General features: G+C 42.4%; 1 protein-coding gene across 1 annotated transcript in view; it reads right to left on the reverse strand.

Annotated features, from left to right (window-relative positions):
• MICALL2 (MICAL like 2) overlaps positions 1 to 21,574 on the reverse strand; it is a 155,056-nt gene that overhangs the window by 41,011 nt on the left and 92,471 nt on the right. Inside the window, exons 6-9 of the mRNA XM_086940595.1 lie at positions 19,514 to 21,448; positions 18,985 to 19,235; positions 10,228 to 10,321; positions 473 to 660 (exon numbers count right to left, since the gene is read on the reverse strand). Coding sequence (XP_086796721.1) covers positions 473 to 660; positions 10,228 to 10,321; positions 18,985 to 19,235; positions 19,514 to 21,448 — 2,468 coding nt within the window. The remainder of the gene's footprint in view (positions 1 to 472; positions 661 to 10,227; positions 10,322 to 18,984; positions 19,236 to 19,513; positions 21,449 to 21,574) is intronic.

A 21,574-nucleotide genomic window follows, 5' to 3' on the forward strand; every position in this document is an offset into this window, starting at 1 on the left:
ATCAGGATTATATGTGCTTTGTAACTGTACACATGATCTGCCAGCTATCCTTCAAATAGCTTATGACTTATGCACAGATATATAGAACCATTGGAATTCAGGGCCTTCTACTGTGTAATGATTATAACCATAACCCATTGAAAGAAAATCTACTTGTGTTTGAACAATTCATACATCCAAACGAATTTGACTTGCGTAAAGCTAAACCACATGCAAATGATAGTTTCAACTGAAACAAATTGGATAGGTACACTATCTTTCTCTAATGGTTCGCTTGCATAAGTACAGCACACTGAAGTGACGGAAAGGTGTTGTGTGGAGTTCTTTCACTATTTTCTTACTTTTTTTTTTTTAAATCAAGGTACTTTAAGTTTTCAGGTTGAAAACAGTTTTCAGTTTCAGGCATGGTACATAAAGAGAAAGTAACCTTTTCTGCATTCATATTAACTCTTCTCACCAGAGCACAGTTTACCTGTCACGGCGGTGCCCTGCCCAGGAGGGACATTCTTGGATTCTTCAGGTTTGTTCTCCTTCCCAGTTGGGCTTGGGCTGATGTTGATGGTCACCTTCTGGTTCACGATGCTGAAGGTAGGGTTCTTCGGAACAGCAGTGCCAACTGAGTCACTCACGGGCAGCTTGTCTCTTGAATCCGCAGCCCTGCTGGAAGGTGGATAAACCAATAAAAATAATGAAATTGTACAGAATACCTGTGACCGCTTGCCCTGCAGTAGTTCTCTGGTACAATACAACTAGGCTTACCAAAATCTGCTGCAACATTTTCAGATTCCTCCAGCAAATTCTGGCAGGTTAGATCTGCAAAGCATGGACTTAAGAAATCCTCTAAATTGTGCAAAAGAGTAACATTGCTATTTAAATACTCACTTTCTGTGTCATTTAGGAAACAATGCACCATGCAGACAACTTTGGAGAAGGAAATTAGACTTCAAATAATTTTGAATGTTCCCAATTTTTTTCTGTATTCGTTTCTTATGTTTTGCTTTTGGATTATCAGCATGTAAGTTTTGTTGAAAACCACAGTCTTAATTTCAAAATGTTGAAGTGAAAAATATAGGAAGGATTATGCCAGAAATCAGTTTCCTTCTCACTGTAAAGAATCCCCATTCCAACATGACTTTTGTACTCACATCAGAGGGAAGACTGCCAGAAATCACACTGCACCAAAAACAAACTGAAATAGTAGGATGTATTTTTGTTTTTGAAGTTGAAGATTTCAAATAAGCTGAAATTCCTCCATGAAGCAAGACTCTTTATGCTGCTTAACATGCACATATGCACCTAAGCATGCTAACTGAGTCACACAATTTAAAGCTCTGGATGTACACACAGTCGCCCAAGTCTAAATGTTTGGAGCAGATTTACAACCAGATGGCAGAAAACTGTTAGTGTCTTAACCCCTTCACTGCGGCGGCTATTCCGCCGCAGTGCTAAGGGGGCGGGGCGGCCGCGCGGCGGGTCCATGCTGCTGACGGAACCGCTCAGTCACCAGCCGCGGTTGCGCTGTGCTCATGACGGAGCGGTTCCGTCACGGCCCGCCCGCTCAATGGAACGCTTAGTGCAGGCGCGGAATCCACGCCGCGCAGGCCGTGACGGAACCGCTCCGTCATCAGCACAGCGCGACCGCGGCTGATGACAGAGTGGTTCTGTCACCAGCAGGGGAGGAGTTAAAGAGGTCAAGTCAAAGGTGTTGACAAAGGGCATGAACAATAGACTCCTCCTTACATGACAAAGGGTCAACCATTGTGCATAATGCAAAGAATCAAGTTGTCTTGTTTTACAGAGCTTTCTTTTATTCCTTTGGTCAATGCAGCTGTGCATAGCATAAATGGGCAAATTAACAATATGTGGAATTCCAGCACTAAATATGGACTCTGCCTCAAAAAACACATTTTTGAACTAAGAGGCTGCAGAACAAATGAAATAGAATGCCTGAAACTCAAAACACACACGCATAACCCACACATTCCATTTGCTCCTGCTGTAAAAATCAAGAGGAGTCCAGGAGGACCAATAAATCCTTGGTGGAGACGGATGAGAACGGGAACGGTGTCGTTGATTCTCCCATGCTCATCAGTCTCTGGAGGTTGTCCTGGACTCATCATGGCAACTCGCCTCCATTTGGACACACTGCGACTCACCCCATAAAACTAACAGCAAATTTGCTTGAACTCCTTGTGTCATATGCGAATTGCATCGCCGTTGAGCCTACCAGAATTCTTGTGATGGACAATTACCCTGACTCCTCCATGCGGGACCGGTCATACTACCTCATCTTGGAATCCGTCTCAGGCATCAGTTGATATGTCCTGATGATGATCCCATTATTCTGTTAAAGGATCGAAATGTCATTGACTTCGAGTTCCTTGACACAATATCATACTTTTATTATTAATATGTGCTATGGTTCTACCAGGTATGTTCTTTGGCCTAATCACTGAATTGCATTACCATGTGGGGTCCCGCAGGGCTCTGCGCTATCCCCATGCTCTTCAACATATACCTTCAGCCTGGTTGAAACACTGGCAAAACTGAATTGTCAGGTGTTCAACTACGCGGATGACACGCAGTTAATCATGTGGTTTGACAGCTCTTCACAGGCACAGTCCCACGTGCAAAATATTCTCCGGCTAACTATGAATTGGATGACCAATAACTAATTGAAAGTAAACCCTGACAAGTCGGAGGTGCTTGCTATCACTGCAGGGGCTAACCCCTGGTCTAACTCCTTCCGGCCGCAAGAGCTAGGCACTACTTTGACACCGGTGCCAGTTGTGAAGAGCCTGGGCATTAGGCTGGACACCAAGCTAACACTGAATAATCAGGTGACCGCCGTAGTGGGGAGCTGTGTGAGCCTTATGAGGCAACTCCGAAGACTTGTACTCTTGCTGTCATTTTCCACCATGCGCACTGTTGTGTCGGCCCTAATCGTGTCGCTCCTTGATTACGGTAACGCTGTATATTTAGGGCTACCAGACAAACTGTTTGGGAGACTTCAGGTGGTTATGAATGATGCAGCAAGACTAATTGTCAAACTCCCAAGAAGGGCACATGCCATACCCCTGCTACAACAATTGCACTGGCTTCCAATCAAGCAGAGGGTCAGGTTCAAGTGGCTATCCATTGCACATGAAGCCCTCCATGGAGCAGCACCCGGTTACATCAAAGACCGTTTGAAGAAATATATGCCAGGACGATGCCTCCGATCGGCTAAGGCATGTCTGCTGGCATGCCCACGCTTTGATAAAAACACTCTGGGGGTCGAGATTTCTCATTTGTGATTTCTCAGCTTTGGAATAAGCACCCGGATAGCCTGCGGAGGGAAGTTACCTTACTCCCATTTTAGGAAGGGTCTTAAGACCTTTCTTTTCATTTCGTTTGGATAAGCTCATCCGGAGATGCTGAGCTTTGGGAAGCATGTTAGGCGCCAGGATTAGGGTTTGTCTTAGCGCTTAAGAGACCTGCAGGTGATTTGGCGCTCTACAAATAGAAATTAACATAACATAACATAACATAACATTCAGGCCACTACATGCCAATGCCTAAGTTTTGTTCCTCGAATTCTTTGATGTAAACTGTCCCACTTGTATGTCCTGTTTGTACTCTCTACATTAAAAGATTACGTCCACCTGGACATATGAACATAGAGATCCTTGTATTTCTACGTGAATTACAGTTATAATTGAATGTGAATTACAGTTATAATTTTAGGTTGTGAGGGACCATTGTTTCTTGAAAAATGCAATTAGCAGGGAAGCATGGGCATAGAAATGGGACTGCCAACACCTTAACCATTTCACCGTATCAGGGCCTCTTCTATTTCCATGAACCACTATGAAAATTAAAGAGTATTTCTCTCTCTACTGCCCAGTGTGCCTGCTTGTTATGGTGAGTCTACAGGTGGGCCGCCGGGAGAGATGATCAGAGTTTCCGGGTGGTCGTGGCAGCACAAGCAAGGCATACCTTCTCTCCTGCTCATAGCACCTTTCAGACACATTTTGGAAACCGGTACTTATTTTATTTCAAAGTAAGCGCTGCCTTGAAAATATCACAGACGGATACCAGCTCAGAATGTTCAACCACTCATGAACAATTTCAAGGATTGATCACATTTAGACATAATGTTTACAGTCAGGCGATTCATCCAACTCCACTGCGCCATTCCCTCTCTGCGGATACTTTTAAAAAATCAAAGCCAGGCAGGCGGAGGAACAGAGGCAAAAGAAATTAATCCATTCTGGAAAGTGCACAATGCACAATGTAGTTTCACCAAATGCAGAAAGTGCTGTGTCACTTCCACCAAAATTTGCTATAACACTGAAGTGGAAAATGCATGAACTCGTAAATTGGGATAAAGAGCATATTTGGAGTCATGAGCGGGGCAGTTTGATAGCAAAATACCAATTACTAACTGCAGTGATGACTTAAACAATGTGCATTGTTAATACTTCATTGGCCGATTCAGTTTAATAAATGCTTTACTTTAATACATTTCATCAAGGTTACTGGCCAAGACCTCGAGACCAGTGAGTGGTAGGGTGTGGTGTGACTGGGGGAGTGCAGTGCAGAAAAACTAGTACGTGAGAAAATAAAAATAGAAAGAGGTGTTTAAAATTGGATGAGGGAGCATAGAACAAATTTTATTCGGATGATGCTCACTCCGCCAATATTAAAAAGTTGTTAAGACAGTTTGAGAAATGCGCTGTCTAGAAATGGAACCAGGTCGACATGTTTCAGCAATACGTGGACACAGTTGTCCTTGCTTTCTTCAGGACCTTACAACAAATGAATGCTACTGCAAGTATAAAAGAAATAATAAGTGACAACTAAGAAACAAAGTTCACAGACAAGTACTGAGATCACCTGCAGTCTCCAGGTGAAGAGTCTTGTCTTGTTTTTTACAGGTTATGTCGTTCACATAGCTTGTAAGAAGTTAAGACCTCACCCCACCTGGCAGTGGCTCAGGAATAGAGTGAAACACCGCTCTATCCGTCGGTACTTCGAAGCCGGCGTCTGAACCGACTGTTCTATGCTCCCTCATCCAATTTTAAACACACCTTTCTATTTTTATTTTTTCAAGTACTAGTTTTTCTGCACTGCACTCCCCCAGTCACACCACACCCTACCACTCACTGGTCTCGAGGAGTGGTATACCATACTATTGTTTTTTTCAGTGGAAGATATCTATTAACACCTTGGTCTCTTTCTGTCTGAAAAAAACACATCTGTATAGATGGTTTTGGAAAAATCCCAGATGATGAAGGGCGGTTCCGAGTGGTGACTGATGGGTATCTCTGACCCTCTATCGGGTTGTCATTGAATGCCATTCTTTATAGGTCAGCATAGGGGTCGTTTGTTGTTTGTCTGTTTTTCTCACACTATAAACGCACTTTTTTTCTAGACCCTCTGGTACTCTTTTGTTGTTCTGTATCTGTGGGGGCTGTTCCCAGAGTTTGGTCTTTAAATATTCCCCCAGGTCCTACCCTACCGTAGTGTTGTTGTTGTTGTTACTGGCCAAGACCTACTTGATAACCTAACTCTTGTAAGAGGAAAACAGCACAGAAAAAAAACACCAAATGATCTAACCCAGCAAGTAACAAATGACACACTAGGGCTTTAACACTAGAGTATGAGAAGATATTATTGACTTCTAGACAGCCCTGTGAGAGCACTTCTTTTATTGGGATGAATAAGCTATTATTCAGGCAGAAATAAAAAAAGAATGTGTTGTTCATGGTCCCTAGTTAGTCAAGTTCGAGTCTTGTTTTTCGAAAGAAAGAATCCAAGTGCGGAAAAAAAGTATCAGTGGTGTCAGATTCTTCATTCAAATACATCTGGCAAACAAGGATAGAACCACAAGTGAATGCAAAATTGAATGCATGATCAAACATGCAAAAATACCCAAACAGAGTCAAGCAAACATGCCCGCCTGTGCAAGCAGGGACAATACAAAGTTCCAGGCGTACACACTGTACATAAGTCTCAGGTACCTGTGTACAACATACTGTAAAAATGCATGCTAGCAAGCTCAATTTACACTGCCATCACTGGCACACGGCAAACAGATGTGCAAACAGGGATACAAACGTCAAAGCATCTGGTGTAGGAGCAAGTAAATATACCTGACGGATTCTCTTCCTGCTCGCCATTCGGAACCAGCCCTGGACTTTTGGGCAGAAAGGTGAACGTTTAATCTTTCACTGCTAACACATGCTAGTTCATCATGCTTCTGTTTTCTTACATGAATGTGTTTAGTAATGATACAACCCTATTTTCCTTCAGTGAGTGGAACATTAAACTACCATTCATCTATTTGGAAGTCTGTTCAACCTATCCCTCCAGGCTGGTCTCAATCCATTTTATTGCTCCCTGAAGTTTAAGAAGGCATAGAAATAGAGATCAAACTGTAGTTAATGTCTGCATTCTACACCTTGTGATTGGCCGAGTCAACATGAGGGTTTCAGTGCGGGCGATCATTTTGTCTATGATGCTACATATGTAAACAGATGAAGTGAAAGGAAAAACTCTGATAATTTGATTCTGGGCCGTACTTGGCTTTGGAGAGAGAACCCCATTTGGCTGCTATATCAGTGATGCCTGAAAACAGTTTCAGGTGATGAAGTATAGTGAGTTGGTCACTGTATCAAAGAGGGTGGGACACTCCAGCAAGTTTACCGTAGCCAAGCAATATTTATCCACTACATTTTACAGGTCATCCCAGTTCTTCTATATTCTGAATTCTTATCCCCGGCCGGGACAGAATCCAGATCGATAAAGAAGCCGATAGCTTAAAAGTGTAAAGATGGCTTCGGAGCTGAAGCCATGGTCATCTTCTGATTACTTAGCGAGGATGTCATGCAAAAGGCAAATATCTACTATTTCCGACTGGGATCAGTTGTATTTTCTTTTATTAAATGAAGATGTAATGAGGTCTTTTCCAAAGCATGCAGACATGATCTTTCAGCAGAGAAGCATTCATGATGACACCAAGTAGGTGCAAAGTGTTTAGACAAATGTCACAACAGCGTTCTAGTGTTAGCCCTGTGAGTGAGGTGAAAGCTAGATGCCTCTGGAAGAATTATTAAAGAGCTTGCAAGTATGTAGACACTTTTTTCTCTTCAAAATTGAAGCAACCATATCAGATTGTTTGCAAAATACTTTATACTCTAAAAAAGGTCACCAGGTCACTACTGCATTACCAGATGGTTACAGCTTTAAATATTCAACTCATATGGGATAATGCATTAGATCCAGGATTGAACTAAATTCTTGTCCCGGAGAATCCGAGCATCCAGAGATCAAGCGAAGACTATCATCTCTGGCAACAACCACTGTCACGGCATGGTGCTGAAGCCATTATTCCACTTCCCCTCTCAAAACAGGCCCACTTGCATCAGAAAAGCGAACACAGGCATCCGCAAAACGACATCCGAGCAAATTAAGGTAGGGTGCGTCTGCTAGTTTAAATGGTTTAAATTGACATACTCTGTAAAAATTGGGGCTTATCCAGAGTGCCTTATGTTTTGCATAAATTATTGGTTACTCTTAGGCTTCCAAGTGCCACTGCTTCACTCATGCTGAATAGCCTGCTCGTGTATGATCTATGTGGCTCTCTTTTAAAAAGGTTTTTAAGAGATTTTACTATATTCCTGGAGAGATTTGGAGCCATCTTACTAATCCAAACCACTTAGCGTGGTAAATTCTTTGTGGAATCTGAGGATGATGCACTGGTAATCCATTGTTTAAAGACTGAGTGAATACAGACAGCTGAGCAGGCTGAACTATAGAGTTACTGTAGATTGATTTGTTTCACTTGCGTTTATTTATGACTAAGAGGGAAGTTTATGTTTCATTCTTTCTTCTCTTTTGGATAATGTGGATGTCTATATGCTTCCGAGCAGTTTCGTTTCACCAGCCATCTTAACCCCTTCCAGGCTCATGACGAGCTGGGCTCGTCATGGTGTAGCCTCCTCGCACGCTGATGACGAGCCCAGCTCGTCATGTAACATGGGTTTTTAAAAATCTCAGCATAGAAGAAGAATTCCACTAGCACGGATGTGGTTAAAAAAGTGATATTTGTGCATAATGACAAATGCTCTTAAGACAATCAGGCATAATTCATAGAAATCCTAGAAGGAGTATTTGTTTATCTTGATTTCTTAAAACTCTACTTTAAAAAGTGCTAGGATTATTGCTCCATTTTGAAACAAACATGTATTTGTCCATCAGTTTGATTTGGCAACTAAGATAAATAAAGATAAAACTACTCTGCCAACAAGAATTAAAACTCAAATTCTCAGCAAAAGAGTTAGCTTTTCTCCTGCTTCTACACAAAGACCAGAACCCATAGGCAGCCACTGATGGGAAGTGTAACCCAGATAAAGACTGCTCTTGCTGGGGTGTGGTTTTGGAAAAGGTCAGCCATCACACATCTTTACTCAGTGTGACAGATTTGCAGTTAAAGGACAAAGTCCAATGTCAACTCCAAATTTAGTGTCCAGAGCGAACAGTCTGGGATTTATCGGGCAGTCTACAGAAGGGCACAGAAAAAAGCACAGAAGCACCAAAGGTGTTCCAATGCACACAATTACAATAAAATACGTATTTACGTACTTCTCACGACAGCTTCTTACTAAAGCTAATTACCGGACCTAATTGACCGGTTTAGCACAGAAGTCCAAAGTGCAAATCAACAACCATTCACTGTCGCGACGTTCTAATCGATTCACAATCTGTGAGACTGCACTAAGTCAAGGTTTCCCAGGTTTATGATCAGCAGCAGAGGAGGAAGTGGGGCATAAAAATGCATAACAGCATTAGTTAGTACATGCATGTTGTAAATGTGAATTATTTGTGTATTCCCAGTGCTGTTGTTCTATATTGTTCTATAAGGTCACGCAATACTTTGATCTTAGGGGCAAAGTAAATCAGTAACAGATCTGCATTGTTGGCTCCTGTTCCCGTGATGCTGGGAACCTTTTTCCTTCTCGAAGGTGGGTGTAGTGTTTGACTTCACCTGAAGTAAAGTTTAACTTCGCCCAACTACTATTCCCAGCAGGCAGATATACCACCCAAGAGGACAGGATATCGGACTGCGGGGAATAGGTGTCTCTGCTGTCCTGAGAGGCAGGGGAGAGAAAATATTGGCAGCTATCCTTCTCATTGTGCATTAGAAGCATGCAATGGGATGTTTGCGGGTAGGGACTCACTTTAAGAGATAGTAATCTGCTCTCCTGCATCAGGCTCGCAGCCCTAGGCAGCTCCAGAAACATTCCAGCAGGGCCCACATCTCCTTACTTAAAAAAAAAATGACTACCATCTTTGCACTTTATAAAGCCAAAGATGTTATTAAATAAATGAAGTTAACACTTTCGGTATTGCAACTTCGCAGATGAGAGCTGCTATGTTATAACCCTGCCCGTTGACTGGAAAAGGAGCTGGGTTATGTGTCTGTTTCTAGCTGAAAGGAAGTCTTATGTTGTGCTTCCTTACCTCTGGTGAGTTGTGTTCTCTGGGCAGTCTGCATCCATGTGAAGCTTATGAAATAGTGCGATTTAGTTTGTGTATAATTTGAGTTGATTAGTCATTTGGAGAAGATCCATGTATAAAAGTGTATTTCTTTGGAGGTATTGTTGATCTCACTAACCACTAAGGTTGGCAAGAGAATAAAAGAATAAGAAAACTATTACAGTGAGGAACTACCTGCCACATATTGCTAAATATGGTCCCTTCTGCGAACAATCTACACTATGTATTTTTCGTAAAAACATACATTATAAAATTTAAAGTGTCAAAATATTAAGCCAGCATACATATATTCCTGCAAATAGTTTGACCTTTATTTAAAGTCTAAATCCAGGATAATTCTCTTTCCACACATTTGTTTACAATTTTAAATGCACTCCTGCCTAACTAGTGCTGGATAGTGGTATTAGTAGACGTTCAAAATGTTTGTAGGGTGATAGTTATGTAAAGTCGAGATTTCCTCAATGTTTTTGTAAAATGTGTTTCTGCGCTCTATCTTTCCTTTTGCTATTGTGGGAGCGGACAATTCATCTTTAGAGTAGACTACCTATGGGCCCTTGAATCGAGCCTAACAGCACATTTTGTTCTGCGGGGAAGGTTAGTATTGAGCTGCTTTCATAAGGTACATTAGCGGTACACTTTCTACGTTTTTCTTTTAGTGCTTGGACACATGAGGGATAAACTCACCTGTTGGCAATCGGTCCTTTGGTCACCGGCTTTAGCTTCGACCTCCAATCTGCTGGTGCCTCTGTTGCATTTGCATTAGGGCTCAAAGGGCCTACTGAAAAAGAAGAGGCAGATATGTTTTCAATAAACAGGCAAAATAGATGGGCAAGATATGCTCCTTGTCAACCACAACAAAAAACAGCAAAACAAATTGTAATCACAAATCTGGTGTAATGAACATGCATATCCATAATGCTAGACTCTACCCCCTACAATACAAAATTAAAAAATTTCAGATCTGTTGTCTATAGACACATCATTATGCCATATCATTGGGAAGTTCATGTAGCTCGAGGAGATGGAGGGGCTAGTTAGGGGGTGTTGGTGGGCATGCATTACCTAGTTTTGAAATGTCTATTACATCATTAACATTCAGACCCACAAAGTCCTAGAACCACTAATAGTCATTCATTGGGTGGGGTCTCGGAGCAAATTACTGTATATCCTGACTCCTTTCTTCCACAGTAAAATGCAATATCCTCAGTCTTGTGGGAGGAAATCTCACCCCAGTCATTTACTTTCAGGTTTCCTTGTTACAAGGTCCCGGCACCTCTCCAACTTCCCTCCCTGCTCTGAAGCTCATGAACATTGACTTGGAATGAGTTGTTCAAAGTTGTAAGTTATGAGATCTTACAGCTCTCCCATTGAAAAGAACGCCATAAACTCACACACATTTACTTTATGCACTGAGTATCTGCTAAAAACTGCAATAGTTCATATATTTTTCTGAGATAATATTTTAAGATCTTTGAGATGCACGTCCATTTTGAAAAAATAGCGGATTCTAATGGTTTGCCAACTCGAAAGAGCCTTTTATTGTGGCCCTGAAGAACCTCTCCAATCTTGAAGTCCACTGCAGATTCTCCTGGACTTTCATGCACCGCACACACACAGAAAGATGGTGCCTCTACCTTATGCGTTGTGCGTTTTTGCCCCCAACACAGCGAGGTCTAGGTCTGTACAGAGTATGAGTAAGGCACCAGTGTTGTGTGTAGATGGAGAGAGGAGGCAGTACCTCTGAGTAAAGGAAGCTACATGTAAAATAAATGACACTCTACTTCTTCACACGTAAATTACAATAGTCTCCCAAGAATGCATAATATTTTGTGAAGAGGTTGGTACACTCTTGGAGGTGTAAACCAGCAGACCCCAAAATACGAAGAGTCGACATCGGATTGAAGATTTTATATCTATGTCAGACTGACAAGAAAGGACACGATTCTTCTACTAGATGAAAGCAAATAAAAGAAATGTATGGATCCCCCTGCATGACGAAGTAAAATAGAAGTCTTAAACTAAAAGGGAAAAACAGAGGACGATAGATTTATTGCTCAAAAGAATTGTTTTCCGGCACTTGAACTAAGGTCAGTATGTGGATATATACCTGAGAAGAATATGTACTGAATTCTCTCTGACCTTCACTCCCTCTAACCTATTACGTGAACATCTACAGACAACAGGGGGCACTAAAAGAAAGAATATCAGTTTTTATATATTCCAATAATAAGCTACAGAAATTAAAGATAATCAAATTGTCTTTGGGAAAATCAGACTAAACGCTCCATCAGAAAAATTTGAAGTTTATGTTGTACACCAGTTTACATGTAATATACGAATGACGGTCACCTGATGAAGGCCTTTTGGCCGAAACGCGTTGTGTTCCATTCTACTGCATTGCCTTCTTCTAATCTTCCACCGACTGAATATATCGTATAGCACGTTTTTGTATTTTTGTTGATATTGCCTTTTTTGTTAAAATGTGTATTATATGTCATTGAATGTTAACTTATATGAATCATATATGTCTTTTATAAAATAAGTGAGAAAAACATGATAAAGAATTCCCAAAAAAAAGACAAAAAATAAACAAATAGAAATAAAATGATCAAATAATTTTGATACATCACTGTCTCAGCGAATTATTATCTTTTTACTACATATTATTTGAAATATGTTCGGTATAAGGGCGGTATAACTATCATTAGTTTGCTATATATTCTCTTCTTTTCTTAAATGTGGTACATTGACTTCTGCCACAAGGAAGGATGAGGCATCAGCACCTTTGTCCCATATGGTGGACTTGTGAGACTCACCATTAGTGGTCTGCTCACCAGGGGCTGTATTAAGGAAAGTGCCGGGACACTTTGGGATAACAGAAAGGGCCGCAGACGCTTGTGAATCCCTTTCTCTAATACAGATAGTGCTGGCACACATATAGCGTGGCCCCATGCAAATGAGGGAATCCCTTCTCTCTGCGCCTGTGCCATATTATAGACGCTGGAGCAGAGGTAAATAAGCTGTCAGGAAGCGCCCTGTCAGTGCACCCCCTGATATCAGCCCTCTGGAGTGGGGAAAGAGGGTCCTATGGACCCCTCCCCTAACCAGACACCCCTTTGCAGGCAGATGCTGTCACTCACTGCACCCGCTTGCAGGGGGATCTCTCCCCTCTTAAAAGTCCAGGCAGCTGCTGCCTGCACAGTTAAACAATGAGCGGCTGCTTCAAAGCCGCTCTGTTTTTCACTTGAAATGCGCTGCTCCCAGGGCAGCACGACTCCCTGGGGCAGGGCATTCAATGTAATAGGGTGCACTTTCCCTTTTTGCACCCGGCGCACCTGTTTTAAGGTGCTCCATGGCGCAAACAGGGAAAGTGCACCCTATGTGTAAAAGATCCCCTGGTGCTCTCGAGGGATTGCACTATCAGAGAGAGATTGGTGAAGAGGTTTGAGACAGCTGAAAAGTCATTTTCTGAGAGTTCACAGGAGCAACTGTGTATTTAGGTGGAGTAGTAAAAAAACATATGGTGTTCTGAAGTCACATCCCAGTGAGCACACTGAGAAACAGGTCACAGTTCGGTCAAAGCGGGGTTCATTATTCAAGCAGATACAGAGATACTAATACCCTAACAATAGCAGATAATGTTTTTACATTTACCTCTAGCTACTCCACAAAACCCCATCCTCACTGCCCCAGAGACCATCACTCCCAGTCAGGGCCATAAGCCAGATTGAAAAGTCCCAATTTAGAGACTATTCATAGAGGTATTTTGAAATATATAATTTAGAAATCCAATAGTACTATTTGTGTACTCTTATATGCCTTTGTAAATTGGCCCCAAGATTTCTAAAATGGGAATGTTTAGAGAATATTTATGTGCAGTTAGTACGCACAGAAAGGACTGTGCCCTATGTGGACTTTTAATAACAAAGACTTGGTGGTTTTGGGTCCGATTAGCAAAGGTATGTTAGAGTAAGTAAAAGAGAACTGTTCTGGTACTGCTTCACCTTGTGAGTAAGCCCAATTGAGCTTATATCAGGGTATAGCAGATGTTAACCTACCTCAATATGAGGTAACCGTGATATATTTATGCTTTAGGTGGAAGACAAGCAGAGCACCAAACTGAGATAACCACATTAAATCTGGGAAAGAAGAATAAGATCTGGCAACAATGCCAGGCTGGTATTTTCCTAAATCACAAGAAAACAAGATTTGGGTAAAGGAAGACCTCTGCTACGGAAGGTTCTACAGGTGTATCTCCAAAGTCGATGCAACATTCTTCCCCACTGGCTGCCTTTCTCTGCACTTCAGAGTTGTTAATACATAAACTATTCCCAAGGCTGAAGATCAGTGCAGGTTTCAACTGTTGATTTTTATTATTTCTTTTTACACCCTCAATCCCATGAACTAACCTTTAGATACAATTATGAGATTAGGAGGCGGCTGATGGCACGCCCATAAAACATTATATGGGACACCTGAAGATGACCTGACGTTATCCTGTTACATTACATATCTGATATCCCATTAAATTACTCAACATTAAATCAAGATACACCTTTTCAGAGTCACATGATCAGACAGAAAAGTTGTCAAATGGAGATCGAATGTGTGGTTGGGCGAAACACCGAGGTGTATCTCTATGGAAGGCTGGAACGGATTGGAACTGAACGCTGAATACAGAAGTATACAATACTTGAAAGAACATGTCTGGGTTGACTTGTTTCTCTGGGAGCCTTCAGTTTATCAGCTCAATACCTATTGACAAGATGGATGCTCTCTGGGACATGTGGTAACAGGACACAGACCTATCCATGTTCTTCAAATCTTATCTACACTTTATTCCCAACTCTCCCACAATAATATCTGCCCGCTTGACAAGTGTCTTGAATTCTGAACACATACGCAAGTCTGAGCCCAGAAAAGCAAAGCCAATGGTTGGCCAGTAGGACTTCTAATAACCAACTGTGGATTTTTGGGCTCCACTTCAGGAAAAGGATTCTTTTCAATGCTCTAACACTCACTCATCAGACCAGTATTTGATTGACAGGATTGTAGGGTTGTACATTATCAACCCTCTCTTCGCTCTGCCTCAGGGCCGTGCAGCAGTGCCAGAGATTTTGCTACTTTAGGAATGGTTGGCACTCCTTTTCGGTTCACGTTAACAAAGAACAGAACCTGCTCTCATGGCCAGTCTGAGCTATTTCTCAAGACTCCACATTCAGAAAGGCCCTAAAAGCAACTTGTCTCATCTCATTAGTCAGGCAGTTAGTGGAAGTGCCTTAGCAGGTTTAATGCTGGGAGGCACCATGGAGTAGCCATGATCTTTAGAAATCTTTCATTCATTAAGACAGCCGCAATTGTGAGGAGAGCACTGAGCAATAAGCTCAACCTGGTTTTGCAATTGGGACAGCTGGATGGAGAGTGACGACGGTAGGTGCAATACTTCTTTAGTGTTTGCAAAAGCTATGCTGGCACTTTTCTTAATTAGAGCAGGTTTTACAACCGTAATCATTTCCAACTGAAATATTTTCTGTTGACTCACGTTGCCATTTACAGCCATTTTTTTCCTGAGTGAAGAGCTCTGCGGATTGGACCAATCCTTCCTTGAGCTCTATGGTCTAAGAAAAAAAATACTTCACAATGTAGAAGTCAAGGCCGTCGGGAGTCCCCAACCATACAACGTCACCAAATGGATTCCATGTCCATGTCCAGTCTAAAAATGAGCATTTCACTCTTCTGAAACAGGGCAACTGCAGTGTTACTAGACACCTTACGGACCTAGAGGCCTGAGTTTTTTCTTTTACCAAACTGCTATTTGTTGACCCTTCACTCACGCTATCCATACCCATCAGGAGTGTGAATATCTCTGCCGCCGCTTGATTTGAAGGAGCTACCGCAATCCTCCATACTACGTCTCCGTTACCAGCTACTAGATACAAAACCCATTGGTTACTTTGGATACTCTTTGTTCATGAAATTTATTTGGCTGCCTTAAGGGACTCCACCCATAAACCATTTTGCCCTGACGAAGTTCCCAACGGGAACGAAACGCGTTGGCTGAGGCCTTTTAAAGAATCGGATCAATAAAGGAACTTTTTTCAAATATTATAATTCTCTTGGACTCCTACTTTGGTGCACCATCCTTATCCATACCAGTCTAAAAATGAGGCTGTCCATAGACTTCAGGGGCCCTATTGTGCACCGGGCACACTGTCCCACTCAGCCATGCGGCAGACTGAAACCGTGTGCCCTACTACAGCAAATGTGCTGTTCATAGTGCAGGAACAAACTCTCATCTGTACTGTGAACTGGGCCTGAGAGAAAGCCGGCCTGACTGTTTGAGGCACCCTAGCTATAGTAAGGCAGACACCCAGCCTTACTTTCAAAGTGGAACAGTCATTCCCCTGAGGCAGGTGTCTCATCCGACGGCACCTGCCTTCAGGAGGTACCTGAGCTGTGTCCCTGTCGCTTGTTACCCTTTAAAGCAGAGTCTTCAGGATAGAAAATGACTGGGCTCTATCTCACAGATAGCACCGAAAATCAGTCCCCCTCCCAATGGGTTTTTGCCTGGCGCCCATGTCTGCAATATGGCAAAGGTGAAAATGCAATAAGGTTTCCTTATTTGAATAGGTCAATGCCAACATGCAAATTAGGGCACTCACTGTTGCGACTGCACTGGCGCAAGATGTGTGCCAGCCGTATTCATATTACAGAGGGGCTGCGCAAGCATCTGCTGGCCTTCCTGTAATGCAAAAATGCCCCAGTGGCGCAAACCGCAGGGACAAATAGCCATTGTGCCCCTGGCATACTCTGTATAATGCAGGCCTGTGTGTTTTCAAACTAGACATTTCAATTAAAACTATTGAAAAAATGCTGAGCGGTTATACACCAAATTTAGAAAAGCTCAATTGAGCTCGGTGTTTATGCCAAATCTGGTATTATTTTTTTCTGCAGCTCATCCCAGAACTCTCCACTGGAGTTAAAATAGAGAAATGATGGTTTGGAACCCCACACTATCACTTTGATCAATGTGCACAAAACTTTCAAAGATTGAACAAAAGCAAAATAGGCCTTCATTTTGGGAATGCATGCGTGTACACGCACACACACACACACACAAACGCACACACACACTATGAGCAGTCATGACGCTTTATGTACTTTCAGCAGCTAAGAATTTAACAAAGAAGGCTTCTGACAGGTGCACATGACGAGTACAACCACTTCTTTAATCAACAATCGTGCAAACAGTCATCTAAACGCATAAGGGCTGCTTGCCTGTCATGCAGAAGTCAAAAACCAGAGCAGTTAGAAGGACATAGGCTGATAAGTGGGAAAGGAATGACTAGGGGTTGAGTGCAATATTAGCGGGGATGGGGGAGTAAGTCAAGCTCACACTCCAGAGGCCATTGGAGTAGATCAGATTTGACCCTGCCCGCTGCGCTGTGTCAAACTGAGAGAGCATATTAGTTACTTGATCTATACATTTATTACTTTTCTCCAAAAAAAGCATATTCAATGCACTACCCTATTTCTCACCCTATACCTCAATATAGCTTCTACTTCAACTCTCCGACTCATCTCAATATTCTTTATACTACTCTTTCCAATGCACTACCCTATTTCTCACCCAATACCTCTATAAATACATCCTCTACATTCACTCTCCTTCATCCCAAACCCCATACCACTACTATGATCCTCAAAACAGCCCTTTCTAGACTCTCCCCTACTCTACCCCTCCTTGCACCATCTGACACTTCTTTTACTATATCGAGCCCCAAAAACAAGCATTTCTAAACTCTTCCCTCTGACACATCCCTTTTACTCATCCCAAGCATCCTCCTACTGCTATGACCTCCAAAACAAACAAACAAACAAAAATGTTTTAATCCTTCACTCTTTTATCCCTCCACTATCCTTTTCTATCAAAATAACAGAGTAACATTTCCACTTCTCAAATTTAGGAATTAATTGAGGGGACAAGTAATCCTTTAGCAGTTTTGAAAGGATTGTTTTATGGGATTAAGTTTGCTAAAACAAGTTTCCAATTATCCTTTATAACATTTACAAAGACCCCTCTGCTTAGGCATTAAGGGAAAGTAGGAACGCAGGATTTAACTCTAAGTACTCTCTATATTGGTTTAATCGGTTTACTAGTTGAGCAAAGACTACATCCGATAATAGTTGCCTTTCTTACTATGTTTAATATGTCGACACCTCTGAGGCTTCGGAGTCATCTAGAGGTTAGAGCACTTGCACTGGACACCTGCCCAAAACATCAAAAGTGGTAAATGGATTTGGAAAATTGAATTTTAATGGCCAGGTCAAGGGAAGAGGATACAGAGATTACCACATAAGGACACCATATTTTGTCTAGCTTTTGAGACAATCCTATGGAGATTTCAAGAGTCTTATTGGGAGACACAGTGGACGGAATAGCCGGTAAAGGAAAAAAAAGTCACTATCTCTTGTAAGATGTCAAGCTAAACATCCTGGACAGCTGTGGATGCTGATGAGACATTGATAATAGTGGTTGGAATGAATGGGAGAGCATGATAAAAGTCTAAGGTGACTGGTGCTAAAAGAAGACCGTGAAATAGCATAATTAGATGTTTTATCCTAAAATTCTACAAAAACTTAGTACATGTAAAAGATTAACCTTCGCAAGGGGAGAGGATGTAGCTTTGCGGCTAGAGCGATCGACCTCGGAACTGGGAAAATGGGTTCAAATCTCGGCAACGACGCTCAACATCCTGTGATTCTGAGCCAATCACTTAATCTCCCTGTGCCTAACAAAAATGAATGTGTTCATCTATAACGAAACTGGTGCTCATGTTAAAGTGCTCCGATACCCGATGTCTCTGGTCTAGTTCGAGCTATATAAAACTCTAAAAAATATATATTTTTAAAGCCTATTGAAAGACATTCTTCACTACAAAGAAGATCCAGCTATGAGCTTTTTTTCTTTTTACAAAATATCACCTCAGGATACATTTGATAGATTCGATAGATTCGAAACCTTTGAAAAATGTAATGTATAGTATTTACCTTTCAACTTGTACCAGAGCACTTAAACAGAATCCATCTCTACTGGTGACTTGACATCAACCACCTCTATGAACACACAACTACATCTATGTTGGCTCCAAGATCAGAACTAAACAAATGATGCATTGACCGTATCCTTGATCACATGATCACAGAGCCCAATTCTGCAAATGTTCTGGATTCAACGAACCCTTTCTAATCTGTTTTTCGCAGAGAAAGAGACTAACACAAAGGATTCTTTGTGCACAAAGTAGAAAGATTGTGATGTACTAATTAAAAGACAGTCACTGAGCATATACATGGAATGTGGACTGTCACTTGAGTTAGACAGTAACTTGCAGGAGGCAACAGGAATACCACACATGGAACGTGAAATAAGGGGAGGCTGACCTGTTGAAGATGGTGTCTCAGCTTTGTGGCTGGTTCCACTGCTGAATTGATCTGTCCCAGGCAATGGGGGGCTCTTTTCAGAGTTCTTTGAGGAAACTCCGCCTCCTGACACAGTCGTCAAACCTGGATTTGATGGTCGAAGTGGTGCTGATGGCCACAATGGTGTATGTTCCTCTTTTGTTTTGCGTCCGAGTTTCGGAGACTCTCTTTTGGGACTGGTGATGTGTGACTGGGAATCACCTGGGGGGAACCTGCAGTAAAACACAGCACAAGCATGGACAAGTTAAATGTTTCTTTCCAGATCCAGTGTCCACCACGTGGACCCTTACCTAATAGTATCAACATTTGAGTGGTCCATCAGCAACATATAGACTTATTATCAGGTTAAAATCTAAAAACCAATCCAGCCAAAAGGAAAAAACAAAGCAACAGAGAGACAGACCAAAGACTGCTCTGCACATAATAGTCAATTTCTATGGACCTCACACTTATCCCAGGAATTACACAATGGAAATATACAGCTTCCTACCTGCTGGAGAGCTGGGTACTAGTAGTAGTAGCTCCTCCCCCTGGGGTAGCGGATGACGAGGAAGATCCAGGAAGTGCCTTTAGAAGGTGACTCCGTGCTTTGTCTTTTTCACTCATTCCTGTTGTGGACTTGGCAGTAGTTTCACCAGATGTCCCTTTACCCAACACTCCATGATGCGTGTCCTTGAGTGGTTCCTTTCCGGCTGGAGCTTCTTCGCTTGTTGCCCCAGCAACAACCATTGCAGATTGGAAAAACTTTTCTCGTTCTACCTGGGTTTTGGCAGCGGACGTGGTCCAGGGTTTGGAAGGTTGATTATGCTCAGTTTGGACCACAATAGTAACAGCAGGAGACTTTCCCCAAGAAAGTGCACTGGCAGTATTAGTACTATTATTACAGGCCGGAGTAGTGTTTTTATTATTGATGGTGACTGTTGTTCTGTAATTGCTGCTAGGAGTAGTGGCGTCACTGCCTGGGAAACTTGTATTCTTATTACTACTTGATCCATTGGTCGTACTACTGATAGGAGTAATACTGGAAATGCTGGAGGGGACATTGTCCTTTTTGGTGGGGACAGTCGCTGCGCTACTGCTGAAAGGAACACCGAACCCTTTAAAAGGAGCACTGTCTTTAGTACTCGAGACAGTTCCAGTGCTACTGCTCGTAGTGCTGGAGGGAGAGACATGTTTACTGCCAAAAACAGTAGTGTTCGTGCTGCTTGATGGAGCAGTAGTCCTGTTGGACACGGTAGGGGCGAAGCTGTTGGTGCTAGATGGAATAGGAGACTTACTGCTGAACACAGTAGTGGTACTGCTGCCAGAGGGAGCAGGCGATTTACTGCTGAAGGCTGTAGTGTTGGTGTTGGTAGATGGAGTAGTAGACTTACTGTTGGAGACTGTAGTGGTGCTGTTGCTAGATGGAGTGGTAGACTTATTGCTGAAGATAGTAGTATTGCTGCTGCTGCTAGATGGAGCAGCAGACTTGCTGCTGATCGCAGTAGTGGTGCTGCTGATAGAAGGAGCAGACGTCTTAGGCTTGTTGCTGAAGACTGTAGTGAAGCCAATGTTGGATGGAGTAGTAGACTTACTGCTGTACACAGTAGTGGCACTGCTGCTAGAGGGAGTAGTCGACTTATTGGTAAACACATTAGTTGCACTTGTGCTGTTGGGACTAGTCCTGTAACTGCTAGCAGGGGCTGTGTCCTTGCTGCTGAGAGCAACATTGCTGAAACTGCTTGCAGGAGTGATGTTGTAGGGTGCATTGCTATTAACAGCCAGTTTGCCATTTGTGGTAGGCGTAGGAAGAACACTGTTTTTATCACTGTGAGCAGATGGAACACTACTGTAAGGCGTTTTGCTTGCACTGCTGTTTAGAGCGTTTTTGTAGTTATTGGCAGGAGTACTAGTACTGTTCGATGAGGTAGTAATATTGCTGTTGAAAGGTGTGGCACTTCTGTTACCGAGGTTAGTAACAGCGTTGCTGCTCTTAGGGGTGCTATTGTGAAGGTTAAACGGGGAAGGTGTTTTATTGCTGTTGACAGCCGTTGATGTAGTTAAGGCGGGAACGGAGCTACTGATGGTTGAACTACTACTATAGCCAGTGGGCGATGGCACGCTGTAACTGCTCGTAGGAGACTGGACTTTTGGTTGTTGGCCAATTCTCCAAGATTCCTCGGGCAACTTTTGTGTTTCACGTGGTGTAGAGAGAAATCCAGAGTTTGTTGAACCGGTCTTTGGCGTATCCAACCTGTTTGGCTGACTGGAGATTGAAGGCCCTAGTCCTGGCTTGTATTGGTTGGTTACATTTATGGCGTGTCCATTGGCGGTGGTCCCAAGGCCTGTGGTGTTGTTATTTTGGTGGTTGATGCAGATAAAAGTTCCAGGTTCAAGCCCAGATTTATAGGTGCCTGGGTGTAGAGTTCCAGTGCACTGCTTACACCTGCAAATAATTAGTAAAAAAAAAAGTAAGAACAGACAGCACAAAGCTCGTCACAAAAAAAACAAGCTGACTATATACGCTTTCTGAATGCAAGAGTTCATATAAGGCCCCTTACCACAAAATGCA

This window comes from Lissotriton vulgaris, chromosome 10 (assembly GCF_964263255.1).
Source record: "Lissotriton vulgaris chromosome 10, aLisVul1.2, whole genome shotgun sequence".
Classification (NCBI taxonomy): Eukaryota; Metazoa; Chordata; class Amphibia; order Caudata; family Salamandridae; genus Lissotriton; species Lissotriton vulgaris.